Source organism: Abramis brama (assembly GCF_963993115.1).
Source record: "Abramis brama genome assembly, chromosome: 21".
Classification (NCBI taxonomy): Eukaryota; Metazoa; Chordata; class Actinopteri; order Cypriniformes; family Leuciscidae; genus Abramis; species Abramis brama.
The window spans coordinates 12632444-12648431 of record NC_139983.1 but is presented as its reverse complement, the minus strand read 5'-3'; the positions used below and the strand labels follow the sequence as shown (position 1 = coordinate 12648431).

General features: G+C 38.9%; 1 protein-coding gene across 6 annotated transcripts in view; it reads right to left on the bottom strand.

The window, feature by feature from the left end:
• ralgapa1 (Ral GTPase activating protein catalytic subunit alpha 1) overlaps positions 1 to 15988 on the bottom strand; it is a 71046-nt gene that overhangs the window by 40380 nt on the left and 14678 nt on the right. For 4 of the 6 annotated variants that reach the window (XM_084097806.1, XM_084097805.1, XM_084097807.1 and 1 more), the window contains exons 11-26: positions 15732 to 15902; positions 14866 to 14991; positions 14564 to 14712; positions 14329 to 14452; positions 13107 to 13344; positions 12793 to 12957; positions 9387 to 10634; positions 6444 to 6568; positions 4915 to 5128; positions 4656 to 4832; positions 3284 to 3436; positions 2964 to 3157; positions 2729 to 2827; positions 1858 to 2013; positions 1644 to 1772; positions 1375 to 1500 (exon numbers count right to left, since the gene is read on the bottom strand). In XM_084097806.1, the coding sequence (XP_083953932.1) occupies positions 1375 to 1500; positions 1644 to 1772; positions 1858 to 2013; positions 2729 to 2827; positions 2964 to 3157; positions 3284 to 3436; positions 4656 to 4832; positions 4915 to 5128; positions 6444 to 6568; positions 9387 to 10634; positions 12793 to 12957; positions 13107 to 13344; positions 14329 to 14452; positions 14564 to 14712; positions 14866 to 14991; positions 15732 to 15902 (3594 nt within the window). The remainder of the gene's footprint in view (positions 1 to 1374; positions 1501 to 1643; positions 1773 to 1857; positions 2014 to 2728; positions 2828 to 2963; positions 3158 to 3283; positions 3437 to 4655; positions 4833 to 4914; positions 5129 to 6443; positions 6569 to 9386; positions 10635 to 12792; positions 12958 to 13106; positions 13345 to 14328; positions 14453 to 14563; positions 14713 to 14865; positions 14992 to 15731; positions 15903 to 15988) is intronic. The other 2 variants (XM_084097809.1, XM_084097808.1) reach the window with 1 other exon arrangement.

Sequence of the window (15988 nt, the reverse complement as noted above, 5' to 3'; positions counted from 1 at the left end):
CATGTTGTTTAAAATAAGTCTCACCAAGGCTGTTTTTATTTGATCAAAACAATAAAAACACAAATATTTTGAAATAAAAATGTTTCAAAATTTTTTCGTTTTCTGTTTTAATATATTTTAAAACGTACTTTATGTGATGCAAAGCTGAATTTTCAGCATCATTACATTACGGTCTACAGTGTCACATGATCCTTCAGAAATCATTCTAATATGACGGTTTGCTGCTCAAGAAACATTTCTTATTAATATCAATGTTGAAAACAGTTCTGCTCAACATTTCTGAATAAAAATTTCATGAACAATTCTGGGCGTCGATGAAAATATAGGATAAAAAAAATCCTGTTCAAGGGCCTGGTGATATCCTGCAACGGATCCATTTCATTGCATCTAGGGAGAATCCGATTATACGCCACCCATTTCTTAGCCACACAGGGCACATTTGCACACAGAAACATACACAACACCACACACTCCCACCAGAGACAGATGCACAAAGTGAGATAATGCAGACAGACAAAAAGATAATGATCAGAACCGCTCACAACAGACACAAAATCTGACATAAAACCAGCAATCTGGCAACTCGGAACATGACATATCCAACCATCTGGAAAAGAAGCATCTGTGCACAAGCGCACACACACACACACACACACAGAAAAAAGATCACGTTAACCACAGTCTTGTCATTCATGGCCTGCTCCTGGTTATCAGATGCCATCATGTGAATTTCTGCATGCGAGTGTCGGACGCCTCCCCGCATGGTATTAGCTCCTTACTGTCACCCGGAACAACACGGCAACACAATAACAACAGCCCTGTGGAGCTCGGCTCAATGCAGCCTGCATTGCTGATCGCCCATTAGCACATTAGCGCCAACAGGAACAATTACATCAGATTTCCCTGCACTCTAAACAACCGTTGGAGTCGCATACATTCAGCCACTTGGATCTGCATAAGGGTATCAGAGGTTAAACGCAGACTATAGATAGTACGAGCACATTAGGGAAGTCCTGATTGATGGTCGGTGGTCGAATGTAGCAGCATGAAATGTAAGAGTTATTTGTAGGAAAGATACACAAAACTGTGTACTTTTTCCCAGACTGATTAGTTGATGTGTTGTCTGAACAACTAGTCACATGCACCTTAAAACTACGCACCTTGCTTAATAGACCATTGAAATGTTTTATTGATTAAATTATTATTAAACTGTCGATTAAGCATTCCAAATATATAATTTCTTTTGATATTATAAAATGATAGAAAGGACAAAGAGTAGATAAATAGCTGACCTCACAAATGCATCCATGCGAACCGACCCAAGCATTATTTTTTTTGTAAATTTAATTTGTATTGTATTTATACAAAAAATACCTTGACATCTGTGAATTTCGTCATGATGATGTCGGCCGTTGTAGGGTGCAGTGCAGGAAGTTCATTATACAGGTTTGGGAGGCACACCAGGGAGCCCAACAAGATCTGAGCCTCTACCCGTGGAGCCTAGGAAAAAGATGAGAAGAGAGAAAGACAGTAAATTAAAGACTAAATTAAAGACAGTGAATGTGAAACATGTGAGCACATCTAAATAGATGTCGCCATGTGTAGGGCTAGTGATGTCTGGAAGCAGTTTGGTGGTTTCTCACATTAAGGGACGAGCAGGCGGTCACACGGCTCGCTGCCACGATGAAGTCCAGGATAAGCATAGTGGCTCCCGGAAGTCCAATAGAGAAGAAGCGTGGAGAGCAGTGCTTAATGATGGTGTTCACAATGTCCTGTGAGACAAAGAGAAAGAGGTCAAAGCAAAAGTTTTGTACAAAGTTGTCGCCCTACATGGTCATCAGGTACACGCAAGCACACCTGGTCTTGGTGAAGCAGGCCGCAGTGCATGATGTTGTAGAAGTGTGTGAGGAAGTCAGAGTTGGGTGAAACATCCTGTCTCCTCTTCATGATCTTACAGATGAGCTTGTAGGCGTGGAGTTTACCCTGCTTATATCGTTCGCCCAACATAGTGGCCTGCACACAGACAACAAAAAACCCTTTATGATCAGATCCTGGATCACAGAGAACTACTTCTATGAAACATTGTGAGTGACACAGCAATGAAGCACCAGATCGACAGATAAACATATGTATTTTATTAATCCCATGAGTGAAGTTGCAAAGTAATTAAATAGACAAAAACAGAATGAACAATAGAACTAAAAATAGGTTGAAAATATGGAACAATAAATAGAAAAACAAATCGATAAAACAACAGAAAGATTGAACGAACGACAGACAAATTGAACAAACAAACAACAAATGAACAATACAGATAAATAGACAAAGATAGACAGAACAATTGATAGAACAAACAAACGAACAATAGATAGAAAGACCGAATGAATGATAGATACCTAGAACAATGGAATGAGAGAATGATAGAATGATCGAGGACGGACGGACGGACGGACGGACAGATAGATAGAGCAATGATAGAACGAATGATAAAACAAATGATAGATATATAGAACGAACGAACGAACGAACGATAGATAGATAGACCAATGATAGAACGAACGAACGAACGAACGATCGATGGATAGATAGATGGATATAAAATTTGGTCAAGGTTTTTACAAGCAAGACAGTCTAATAAAAAATATACGTAATTGTCAATGGTATCTTTTCTTTTCAGAAAAAAAGTAAAGTAGAATAACTTGAAAAGATAAAATATTGATAAACTCACTTTGAAAAGCCAGGGAGTCAGAATCCGCAGGGGTGGAATCAGATCTGGCGGGGGTGGAGACGACTGATTGTCAAGGGAGATTCCGAGATTGTCTCTGATCTACAGAGACAGAAAAAGCACAGACACAAGGATGGTTTTCATCTGGAATTTGATTAGTAACTGCACAGTAAATCATCCTCTCAGAGCACTCTGAAGGACTCCGCACGAGTGTGTGTTTGTTCGTGTGCGTGTTCACCTTGGCCAGGTTCTGCCAGAGTTCGCAGAGGTAGTCAAAGACCTGCGCGTGGATCTCAGGGTCCTTGATGGTGTTGACATCTCCCAGAATGCCTAGCATTCTCCTCCACATCACAGTGGCGACATCAGCGTGCCATCCGGTCAGAGTGCCGCCAGCCATCACGCTACAGTCCTCGGTCGGAAACTCGCTGGTTTCTTAACAGTGCAATCAAGCATGGGTCATTAAAAAGATGTCAAAGATGCAACAAATAGTGTCCTAGCTTGCACATCCTCAGCCAAATATGTCTGATGAAGGGAAGATCTCTTATCTATGTACATTACCGAGGTCATCAGGGGTCTGCAGCACAGAGTGGTGCATTTTTTCATCCAGCTGCAGGTCTTTATGCTGGACATGTTCAGAGGTCAGCGTGGCGGGGGACGGCGTCTGTGATCGGGAACCTCCCAGAGAGTGCATTGGAGATGCGCTCTCAGAACCTGAGGAAATATCAAGTGCGTCAGATCTATAAACATGACATGGCAATGTGTTATAATACGTCACTAACAGTAAAACAGCATATGGAAAGAGTGTGACTGATATCAGAGTTTGTTTTTGACTGGGTTTTGTAGCAATGAATCATGTAGCAGATGTTTATTTCCCAAAGAAACTTTCAGAATACTTATCAGGAGGAATGTTTGTTGGTTAGGCTAGTTTGGATAGTTTTGGGTTTACCAAAGAACACACTTGAAAGAAAGGCTCAGATGCTATTTATGTGAAGTGAAGTATGGTATGCAATCAAAATGAAAGTAATCTGGGTTAATTGCCCGAGGGAACCACAATTGATGATAAATTATTTGTCTATTACAGTATAATGCATTTCGCATTGCTGCTCGTCCTCACTGAAATTGCGTTTGGTGAGCAGCTCACATTCTTTGTTCACTTGCAACGCAACCACGACTGACATGTCGGTCAGTTTGTGTTAAGATTTGAAACTTAAACCAAAAGAGCAAAAAACTTGCAAAAAAGTGACTGGATTGGTTTGGAGTCAAATAATACCATTTTGAAAAGAAATCAAATATGGATTCAGACCAAGAAATCAAAACATGTCATTTTCAAGAAAAAAAAAGTCCTGCACAACTAAAATGAATACCATGTCTATACAGAACATGCTCGTACATCTCAAAATAAACCATGTGTCTCATCTGCAAAAATTAAACTGCAAAACAGAGTAACTTCCAGCTGAAAATACTCAGGACATGTTTTTTTGAATATACATTGAAATTGGTTTATGTGATAATATATAAACACATACAAATTAGTCAATCGCAACTGGATTTTGCTGATAAGATAAAAATGTGTTTAAAGAAACACAGTAAAATATTATTGTGGCAAAACTAGTAAAATCTATATACTGAAAGTTTAATAAAATGTCTTAGCCTTTCCTTCCTATGACGGAACAGCCAAGAGTTTACGTTGAATTAAATCCCAGATACAGTTTATTGCGTAACCAAAATAGCAGTAATATCACATTTATTTAATTAAATTGTAGCCTTTTGAAGTTTAATAATCAAATTAGGCTGTATTGCTTAAAATGATAATTAAGACTTTTGTTACAACATAAGATAGTTGCTTACAGTGATGCCAGGAGTTCACACCAACAACCTTTCAGTTACCAGCCCATGACACCCTTTTGCACGTGAGTGTGAGAAAGTGTACCAGTAATGGTGACCGTGTCAGCAGACAGGCCATGCTGACTGAGGCTGCTGGTCTCGGAGTCGATGTGGACTGTTGTGAGACTGGAAAGCTCCTGTTCCTCTGCGGTCTGCCCTGCTCCACCCAAACTATCCTGATCCGCAGAGGCCAGAGCGGACGTCTCAGGGGGGAAGCTGAAATCTGCACACAAATACATCCATATATATCCAACCTCTCTCAAAGCACACTTTCAGCTCAAGCTAAACCACTCTGATCTACTTACTTTCAAACTTGCTGTCATATTGAAAAGCATTGAAGGAATCTGATTGGCTGTCGGAGCTTATGAGGTCACTTCCACTGGCGCTGGCTGGGGAGGTCCACTCAGAGGGCACACCGGGGTCGTCTGCAGGGCGCGTGGCATTCTGGCGGTTCAGGAGCTCTGGTAGATCTTTGGGGATCTCCAGACTTCCCGGGCTACTGCCACGCCTCGTCATGCTCTAAAAAGAACATAAGAAAATCATAATATATATGAAAAATATTGTATATAAATGAAATAAATGAATTATTCAATTATAATTTTTTTAGCATATATTTAAATTCTAGTATAAATAATTAGCAGAATCTATGCGTGTTTTAAACTACAATTTCAAGAACAGAATAAAAAATGTAATAGTAGTTGAGATTAAGCAGCATTTAGCTGACTTTCGATAATGTTTTTAGTGCCAAAAACTATTATAAACAGCATATTTTTATTTGTTTATAATAATTATCAGAGCTGTCAATTTGATGCAATCATTTTGTGAGATTAATTATAAAGAAAATAATGCAACCAAAATAATTAAGCATGCCCTCTGACATGTATTCAAATAAATGATATTAAATAATTTATAAGTTATATTTATATAATAAATATATTACATTTTTGTACATATAATTAGCAGAATATCGGTGTCAAACTACATTACTTCTCAAGACCAGAATAAAAAACTGGATTATATAGTTGAAATTTAGCTGACATGAGATACTTTTGGTAAGCCATGTTGTAGTATCAAACTATTTTAAACGACATATTTGCTCATTTGTATGGTTGGGAATCGAAAATCTATTCAAATTCAGTAATCAGATACTTATTATAAAGTTAAAATTTCAGTTGCTCTTATCGATTCCTGTGTCCATTTTGATATGACTTCATTCAAGCACAAGAAAACCCGTGCGCTGATTTCTTTGCTGCGCACAGATCCAAAACGTGTGCACAGAAAGCAGCCTCTCATATTGAATAGTGCGCGATACTGAACTGAGATCTCTTCTGCATGTTTTTGCACTTGAACGGACAAATACACACAAAAATGTGTCAAAATATTCTCGTAAACAGTTATGTCTTAAGTGAACATAAACCGTTGACAAAGAAAACGAATAAACTGGAACCGTGCAGCTCCTAAAGTGACAGCAGCCTAAAATTCCTGCTGCCATCTCTATAATAATGTTAATTAAACAACAAAAGACAGATATAAAATTCAGTCGCTGCTATCTTAAATCTTTTTTTAACCTTATTTTTACCTTATCAAACGATACCCAACCCTACTCATTTGTATATAATAATTATTAAGACTGACAATTAAATGCAATCATTTACTATGATTTATTATATAGAAAATAATGCAACCAAAATAATTAATCATGCCCTCAGACCTGCGTTAATTTTGTAATTTTCCTACCATCTGAGCAGTTCAAGCTTGAAGCACGTGCATCAACTACCCCTTAACTCAATGTAGTTTTAGACACTATGTATAATGAATGTGTGTATGGACATACAGAAGTGCCTCTGGCCCTCAGTCTCTCCTGGATGAACTCGTCCATGAGGTCACTGTCATTAGGGTTGCTGCTGCCAGCATCGTTGGACATGGGCCTCATCTTCGGCGTCAGCTCATCTTTATTGACTAAGACAACAGGCACAAAACGACACCATCAGTACTTTTACAGAGACCTCACAAAAAGTGTGAGTGCAAACACAGATGACCTAGTAGAGTGGCATGGACTGACTGACTTCCTCTTTGTAGTGGTGTCTGCCTCTGTCTACAGGTACAGTACATGTCTTGAGTATAATTATGAATTAGTTTATACAAGTTTGGGGACAGTGAGTAAATAAACACAATTTTCTTAAAGGACAACAGTGTCATTAAAATTTTTTTGTTGCTCATGTTTGACATTTCACCTTTTTTTTAACAATAGCAACCTGTTAACACTCAATAAATAAAATGTATCTTATAAATCACTTTAGGACGAAAGCATGTCAAAAGTTTGAAGTTGGTAAGATTTAAAGAAGTCTCTTCTCCTCACCAATACTGCTGCATTTATTTGATCAAAAATACAGTAAAACTGTAATATTGTGAATTATTACAATTTAAAAATAACAGTATTTTAATAATGCATTTCAAAAAGTTATTTATTCCAGTGATAGCAAAACTGAATTTTCAGCATCATTACTCCAGTCTTTAGTGTCACATGATCCTTCAGAAATCATTCTAATATGTTGATTTGCAGCTCAAAAAAACATTTCTTATTATTATCAATGTTGAAAACAGTTGTGCTGCTTTATGTTTTTTCCGGATTCTCTGATGAACAGAAAATTCAAAAGAACAGCATTTACATGAAATAGGCATTTTTTAACACTATAAATGGCTTTACTGTCACTTTTGATAAAATCTTACTGACCTCAAGCTTTTGAATGGAAGTGAATGTTTTTCATATTGTGCTAAAAACGCATCTTGTTTCACCAACACAGTAACAGGATGCTTGAACCTGCATTAAGCATCAATCAACAAGATCATAAAATATTTGTGGTGACAAAGAGAGTGGACGAAACTCGACACTATTGTCCTTTAAACACAACCAAACAACCTTTGACATTAAACTCATAAATCGCTAAACCAGCGCACAAAAATGGAAAACAAAATCTTTAAATGGAAGCCAACCACAAAACTGATTCCATCCAGTGAAGCAATGCAGTTACTCACAGTTCATGCAGTCTCCAAACAGAGACAGACAGACAGAGAGAGAGACAGAGCAAACCCTGTGAGTCCAAACCTAGGAGTTAGTGAGCCTTTATGGTGACCGAGGTTAAAGTGAGACAGCAGTGAGTATGTTAGAGGAGCCACCCAAAACAAGACGAGGCAGCCTTCATCCCAAAGCAAAGGGTTAGGGAGCCACTGGTTAAAAACAAATCATACGAACACGACAGCTCACTTGGTATGGTGGGGTGGTGACTTTGGGCATTGGATAATCCTAGAAGTCTTGTTAGTGTACACTACAAGCTGTGTTTAAGTCATGAAGGCCCTGATCAACGATCAGCTTGCGCAGCTGAACTGTACACAGGAGGCGTTCTAAGAGGTGATGCCTGCTACTTCACTACAGACAAGCCGGCAAGCTTTTAACACACAGTAACACAAGCTAGCTATAGACTTTAGCTTGAAAAACAGCCTACTTTGAGAGGGATAGTGCTGCCCTCTACTGGCCATACAAAACACTGCAACTATGGCAAGTACAACTGTATACTGTTAAAGGGTTTGATCACTCTTAAATGAAAATTCTGTCATCATATACACATCCTTATGTTGTTCAAAACCCTGTATAACTCAAAAGATGATGTACTGCATAGAGTTCAGAGTGCTTTTTTCCATAATGAGAAACTGTTGAGTTTCAAAAATGAAAAAAAAAAAAGCATCATAAGTAGGGGTGTGCAATATATATATATATATATATATATATATATATGCAAGCTGAAATGATCGAGCATGTCCCAAAAAAACATGTCTGTGTGTGTATTATATATGCGTGCGCATGTGTAAATGTATTCATGCCACCACTTAGTTCATATTTGAAGTGTCATTTAGGCTTTTTAAATTATTTCACATTGCAATATTCATATTTGATTGACAACAGCTCATTAGGGAGTTATTATTAGAACTGAAGTTCTCACATGTAAGAATAATATACAGAAAAATCTCCCCTCATAAAAGTAAAAATGCCCTTGGAAATCATAATAGCAAATAATCACCCTGATCATTTATGTCACTGCTGCAAATAAACCACCGAACAGAATAAAGAATATGAAAGCACGTCAGGCATAAACCAGCCAGGGTACCAACATAGTTATTGTCAAAATCCCCCAGAATAATCAAGATGAGTAATCAATGGCTAAGAAAAACTAGATTATAAGGTGCTTTTTTGTCATTTTTGAAGCCCATAATGGAAAAGAACACTCAGAAAACAAAATAAGGATATAAAAGATGACAGAATTATCATTTCTTGGGTGCGCTACTCCTTTTAAAAATGACATTATTAACAACTATATAGATTAAAATACATAACATTAGGTTATATTAAAGATCATTGTGTTTTTATGAATGTGTCAGTATGTGTGCGTGTGTACGTGTGTGAGAGATTGACAGAGGGCGGGGAGGTAGGCATGAGGTCGCATGCAGCATCCAGGGAAGAGGGGCAGCAGAGATTAGGTCCCAGAAGCTTGAGGAGGAGGGGAAGCCGTCCCACAGGTGGGGGGCCGTTGGTCTTTTGGGAGTCTTTTTTTTTTTTTTTTTGGAATTGAGCTACTTTGAAAGAAAATACAAAAAGAGGCTTCAATTCAATCCACATTCAGCAAAAATCAAACAGTCACAAGAAAAGATAGAAAAAAAGAGAAAATGCACAGGCGCTTTTTTCATGTCTTCCATGTTGACATCGAGCCGATCAAGTCCTCACCTGATGTTTTTCTTCCAAAATAGCCCATTACTTGAGTGTACAGGTCCTTCAGGTGAGCCTCAGAAGCGGGCGCTTTGCCTTGACGCTGGGGCGACACCGCCTGGGCCTTGGGTTTGGAGAGAGCGTGGAACATAGACTTATACACACCGCCCAACAGAACCTGCTGCTGCCGTGAGGGGCTGCAACCTGACTCCTGAGATCTAGAGCGGGATCCCCGAGGGCGGAGAGTCGGACGGCCGAGTCGGCCACGTCTAGCCCCGCTGATGGAGCCTCTATCGCGCTCAACCGCATCGCAACTGGTGACCCCCTCCCCCACGCCCTTTGCTGCTGCCCCGCTCGACCCAACCGAGTGGCTGCTGAAGTGGCCGAGACGGCGAAGTCGGGTCTTCCAGTGTGCCTCTTTGGGGTCCAGAGGGTTGTGAAACTGCACGGACTCTGTGGATGGGCGGAAGCTGACATGGACCCCACCGCTATGGCATTTTTTGGGGTCAAGATGGGACAGCTTGGGCCTCGGTTCAAACTGGGAAGGCTGCGGACTAAGCTCGCTCTCGCTAACCCTGTCTGTGGCGTTCTGTCGGTGTAGCTGCGTGACTTTGCTGCCCTCTGTTGGCTGCGTACTCAAACTCAAATCACTCAAATCCCAGTCGCACTCCCCTAAGCACTCGTAAAAACTCTTCTCACTTTGCTCCATTTGTTTATCCCATTCTAGCGCCCAATCCCCACTTCCCTCAAACTGCACCTGCTTGTTATTTGCACCTGTTTCTACTTTCACGTCCTCCTTACTACAAAACTCCCTAAAAGCACTGAAGACGTCCTCCTCCCCTTCGCCCTCGGTTTGATTGGTCGAGGCCGCGGCCGGACAGGACCAATCGGGGATAAAGGGGGGCTGCTGCCCTGACATCTGGCAGAGATGGTCATAGATGCTTTCGCCCACCTCCAGGGATGCCTGGCTGTCGGGGGGTTGGTGTGGGTCAGTAAGCTGGTGTGGGGTCTGGGAACTGTGGGGGGACTCAGAAGTGGTGGTGGTAAAGTGGGAGGAGTGAGAGGGACTGTCAGAGACAGGAAGTGCACCTTTGACCCGTTCTGCGATGAAGGGCTCCATGATGTCAGAGGCGCTGCTGCTGCGGGGGAGAGGGGGCTGCTCCAGCTCACCGGAGGCAGAAAACACCTCGGACGACGGGGTCTCCTCGCTCTGAGAGCAGTGGCGGATCCGCGGCCCGCGCTGGACCATGGGAGGTTCCTCCAGGTCTGAACACGAACAGATATGCAAAAATCAGCATGTTTAAGGATGCAAGCTTGATTATGCATTAATATGGTCAGTAATATTATAATATAACAAGTTAAGCAACAAGTCTTCAAATATTAGATACCTAAAGGTGATAAAAGGACCTAGAAAGTATTATCATATTAACAGATCCACTGTGGCCACATTTTACATGCAAAAAAAAAAAAAAAAATACATGCATATGTAAAACAAAATGAAATCAAGATGAAATTTACAACTGAATCTCAAAGGTTAAACTAAGCATATCAGATCACAAGCAAAAAGAAAGCTAATCACTTTTTAAAACACAAATGAATTATTACATTTGGGCATTCTCCTAAATAATTCGGATAAACATGATGATGAAGAAATGCAGACAAAGGGTAAATCCTGTAGAGGGTATTTTTCTCAAAAGTTCTGGGTGTGATGAGGGATTATATTGAGTGAAATGTAATGCAAGAAAGATAATACTGTAGATTCACAAGGAAAAATGTAAAGATAAACACACATGCAGGACTGTTGGGTGAAGTGCATACAAAGAAATATGTCCAGGTCATATTTCACCCCAAAATCATTAAAAAAAAATATATATACATATATATATATTTAAGTTAAAATTAACTTGATAAATGTAACTAATACATTTACATTAATGTACTATGAATGGACAAATGAAAAATGAACCATGTTATATTTATTAGTTAACATTAACCTAGATTAATAAATGCTTCAAAAATTACAGTTCATTGTTAGTTCATGATAACTACTGAATTAACTACTGTTAGTGTTAACAAATTTAATCTTATTAAAAAGTGTTTCCTATAATTTTATAGAGACTAAGTGTACTTATAGCCAAAAAACAGTACCCCCCAAAAAAAATAATATATATATATTGATTAAAAAAAAGGTATAAACATTTTTCAATGATATTTAGGATTTTATTAATGTCCATGATTTTTCTAAGCTTGAAAATTACACTTCTGTAATTCCCTACATTTCCAGTTTGAAAAGTAAATAAATAAAAGATAAAAATAGTTTATTTTTCTTTGTTCTTGTCTTCAAGCTAAATATAATTTACTTTTTATTCTTGTTATTTTAGGAATAAATGTGACCAAAGCCTTTCCTGACATTTGTCTTGAGATTCATCCTATCAGAAAGCAACTGCATAAGTGCACGAGGCTTTAAAGCAATGGTGAATGAGAAGGGAATCTTCCACATTAAACACATGAAAAACACATCCAGGTTTAATAAATGAAAACCACTAAACACATACAATAATAAAAGTGTCAGGATGGTGCTGCTAACTATAGGAAGTGTGCACACATACGTATACATGCACATCCATAGGCCGGGACGCAGTCAGAGGCGAGAGTGCCGATACGGGCGTAGAGGGCTCTACCTGACAGCTCGTCAGCTAGGGGAGTGAGGACAGAATCAGGCAGGAGAGGGTGTACGGGGTGGATCAGGACAGGTGCGCTTTTAGCACTGCGGATAAAGGCTGAGGACAGCAGACTGTCCCCCGTAGAGCAACTACGCAGAGCTACAGACCACACACACACACACCCAGAGAGAAAAAGAGAAGAATGACGACAACAACACGGAGAGAGAAGGGAAATGGGGCAGAGAGAGACAAGGAGTGATGGAGAAACACGGAAGGTGTTAGGGAAGAGAAAGACATGATGGAGAGGTGGAGAGAGAGAGAGAGAGAGAGAGAGAAAAAGAGAAAGTGACGGCAGAAAGCAGTGAGCATCACAGAGAAGAGGTAAAGAAAGGAGCCTATCAGTGCATCTTAAATCAGCACTGACTGGTGAACACATGAACATCAAGTCTCTGGAAAATCTAGACTGTGAACTTATTAAGAGAAACATGACGTGTTAAAGATTCGCAACAATTCAAGACGGTCAAGCAAATTTGCCACGTTGACCAACAGAAATCATCTTGGTTAGAAAGTGATTTCTGTGTGAGCTGCGTTTCATACATCTCTACATCATTTACAACAGACCTTTTTGCCCGCAAAACTTCGCTAATGTGACCGCACCTTAAGAAAGGACATCATTTAACACAATCTTGTTCTCTTCTTTGAAACATCATAGATTTAATCTGACAGGAAGAGAGGACAGGAAGGGTTTGAAACACACTCACCCACAGTCTTCTGTCTGACGATGCTTCTGGCCTTCTCGATGCCTGGTGAGCCAGCAGTGGTAGCGCTGCGCTGTCTCATGGCAACAGCTTGGCCTGGTGGGTCTCGACTCCAGCCTTTGGAGAACGACCGATCGACGGTGATTTTTTGGCCCTCGTGGGCACCACCTAGAGGTAATGGGACAAATATATGATTTATATACGTTTATGATAGTGAAGCTGGTATGTTTAAAAGGCTTGAGATGTTATGCAACTACTTTAGTCTATGTGCAAGCACAAAAGTATTCATGTGATTTAGAATTTTTATCTAAACTCACCTTTGCCTTTGTGTTTCTTCTGCTTCTGCTCACTGAGTTTGTCCAGGGGCAGCTCGTTCAGGTCCAGGCTGTAAAGGTTGCGTGCTAGAACCTTGGTAAGTGTCTCCATGGTGAGGGACCACTCTGTGACCAGCTCCTCCCAGCAGGTGAGAGAGGAGAGTACAGACAGCAGGTCGTCCCACAGCTCCCGAGAGATGTACACGTTCAGATTCCCTTTGATCCAGGCCACAATCAGAGTCTGAACAGGAAGACAGACCACACAGTATGGACTACATCAGACCCTTTAACAGATGAACTAGAAATAATAATTTTAGTATTATTTATATATATTATATTATATACCAAATAATTTTTTTGAATTAGCTTTTCTTTTTCAGTTCTTTTTCAGTTATTTCAATATTTTAATTTGAAGTTTTAGAAAATGTTATGTTATATGCTGATTTTTTATTATTTTTTAATATTCAGCTTTAATTTATATTTATTTCAGTTTTAGTTTCAGTTTTCAGAAGATACTTCTTTTAAAAACATAAAAAAATCTTACTGACCCCAAACTTTTGAACGGTAGCGTATATTATATTTTATTTTAGTATTTGTATTTCAAAAACAATTTTTTTATAGTTTTAGTTAACAATAAAGACACGCTCACATCAAAAATGATAATTATAAAGATAACTATATTAGCGCCCACACCAGCGGACGATATCTTTCTGTTTATTCTAAGCACGTGCTGCAGTTTTGTCGCATTTGAGTTTAAATGCTCAAGCTCATTAAAGCAGGATGGATTCTGATTGGCTGTCATTGTTTTAAAAAAATAAAATCGTTCTGAAAGTGATTCCAACTATATCATTCTTCTGAGCAGTTATAGTTGTGGTGTGGGCTTCCCTATTCTTTTATATTTAGAATGATTTTTAGCACTATATCTTTATCGTTCTTGCTGTGAACGGGCCTTAACACGGACAAACAAATAATTCTTCAAAGATTTCTACTGGCTGTGTCCAACTGAAAGTGAAATACTGTGCAAAACAACAAAACCACAGCCAGTCAGAACATTTATGATGTGTAGTATGTGGTGCGTGATTTTGGACCAATGAGAATTTCCTATGGGCCATCCAGCACAATGCAACAAAAACATGGCTTTTTTTCACAGTTGTGGCTGCTTACCACAAAGACTCAGCTTTTGCCTAAAAAAAGGTGACTGTTGTGGTATGTTGGTGGGTGGTACCTGAAAAATGGCCCCTGCCAAACGGCCTGATAAAGTGTTACTCTTCTTCCCATGAGGCATTATGGATGGAGGCCTCTTCATCACACACTCAGTTACCCTTAGCAATACCAGCAAGACCTGTTCCCTGTGATGGACACAAACACACTCATGATGAGCTGGACAAGAGCTTGAGCAGATTTTTTTTCAAGCAGACACATGAGACCAGAGTAATGAAGTGTAATGTGAATGGACATACCAGGTCTTCTGGTTCATGGTTTCATGCATAACCAGACTGCGGTATATGTTGAGCACACGCTTGCACATGTCAACATGCTCCTCCAGAAGTGACTTCAGCTCATTGGCTGCCTCTAGAAGGAAGACGTTAGAGGAGTTGGTGATGAAAACCTGCAAGGAGAAAGAGATTGTGGGAGAAATGAGATTAGATGACAAACGCCTGTTTTGCATAAGTGATCTTTGCAAGGTTTGAACTCGCAGCCTTTCAGTTACAACTCTGGATCTTGAACCACTAGTTACCTGTACACCAACACCTGGGCTCACCTGTAGTGTGGCCTGGACACCAGCATGGACGTTGTACTCCAAAACCTCAGAATCAGAGGATTTATTTCCAGAACTCCTGCACCAATTAGGGTTTTGATTGTGAACAGACACTGTGAGCCCAATATCCTGCACAAACAAGATAACCATTGATTGGTGAACAATAACAGAGCAGTACTATAGCTATATATTTTTGTTATGCTTGACAACCATTTGGATGTTCAATATAAAAAATGTATGCTGTTTTGCCTGTTTATATATTTAACAAATATAAAAATATAAATATAATAACAGATATAATTATATTTATTTATTAATATAATATAATGTGGGTGTATATATATATATATATATATATATACACATACATACATATACATGCATACATACATATATATATATATATATATATATATATATACACATACATACATATACATGCATACATACATATATATATATATATATATATATATATATATATATATATATATATTAAACTAAAACTCCATTGGCATTATAATATAATATAATATAATATAATATAATATAATATAATATAATATAATATAATATAATATAATATAATATAATATAATATATAGAAAAGTGTGTGACTATTTAATACTTTAAAAAAAAAAATTAGAAAAATTAAACACATGAATTGGAAAAAATAAGCCCTGATATAAGCTCCTTGCAGCAACCTTGCCAGACTGACGCCAATAATTAAAAAAGTGGATATTAGCCAATACCACCACATAATATATCTGGGTACAAAGAAACTAGGGACCAAGCTGTGCAGGCTGACTCAGCATCTGATAATCGTCTTAGCATTCCTCTGATATAAACTTCAGTTCAGAGACACCTACCTCATCCTCTTTATCAGTTCTCTGCTCGTGGGCAGAGTCCAGCTGGCCTGTGAATCGGTCTTCCTCTGGCTCTCTCATAAACACAGGCTTATCCTGCAGAGAGATCCACTCTTGATACACCCGCACCACCTTACGCATGGCTGCAGACTCACACATGGGCAATAGAAACGCCTGCAGAATATAATACACTCACTTATAATCACAGACAGAATCAGTGTATAGTATATAATTAGAGGAATCAGTGACTAAAGATATGA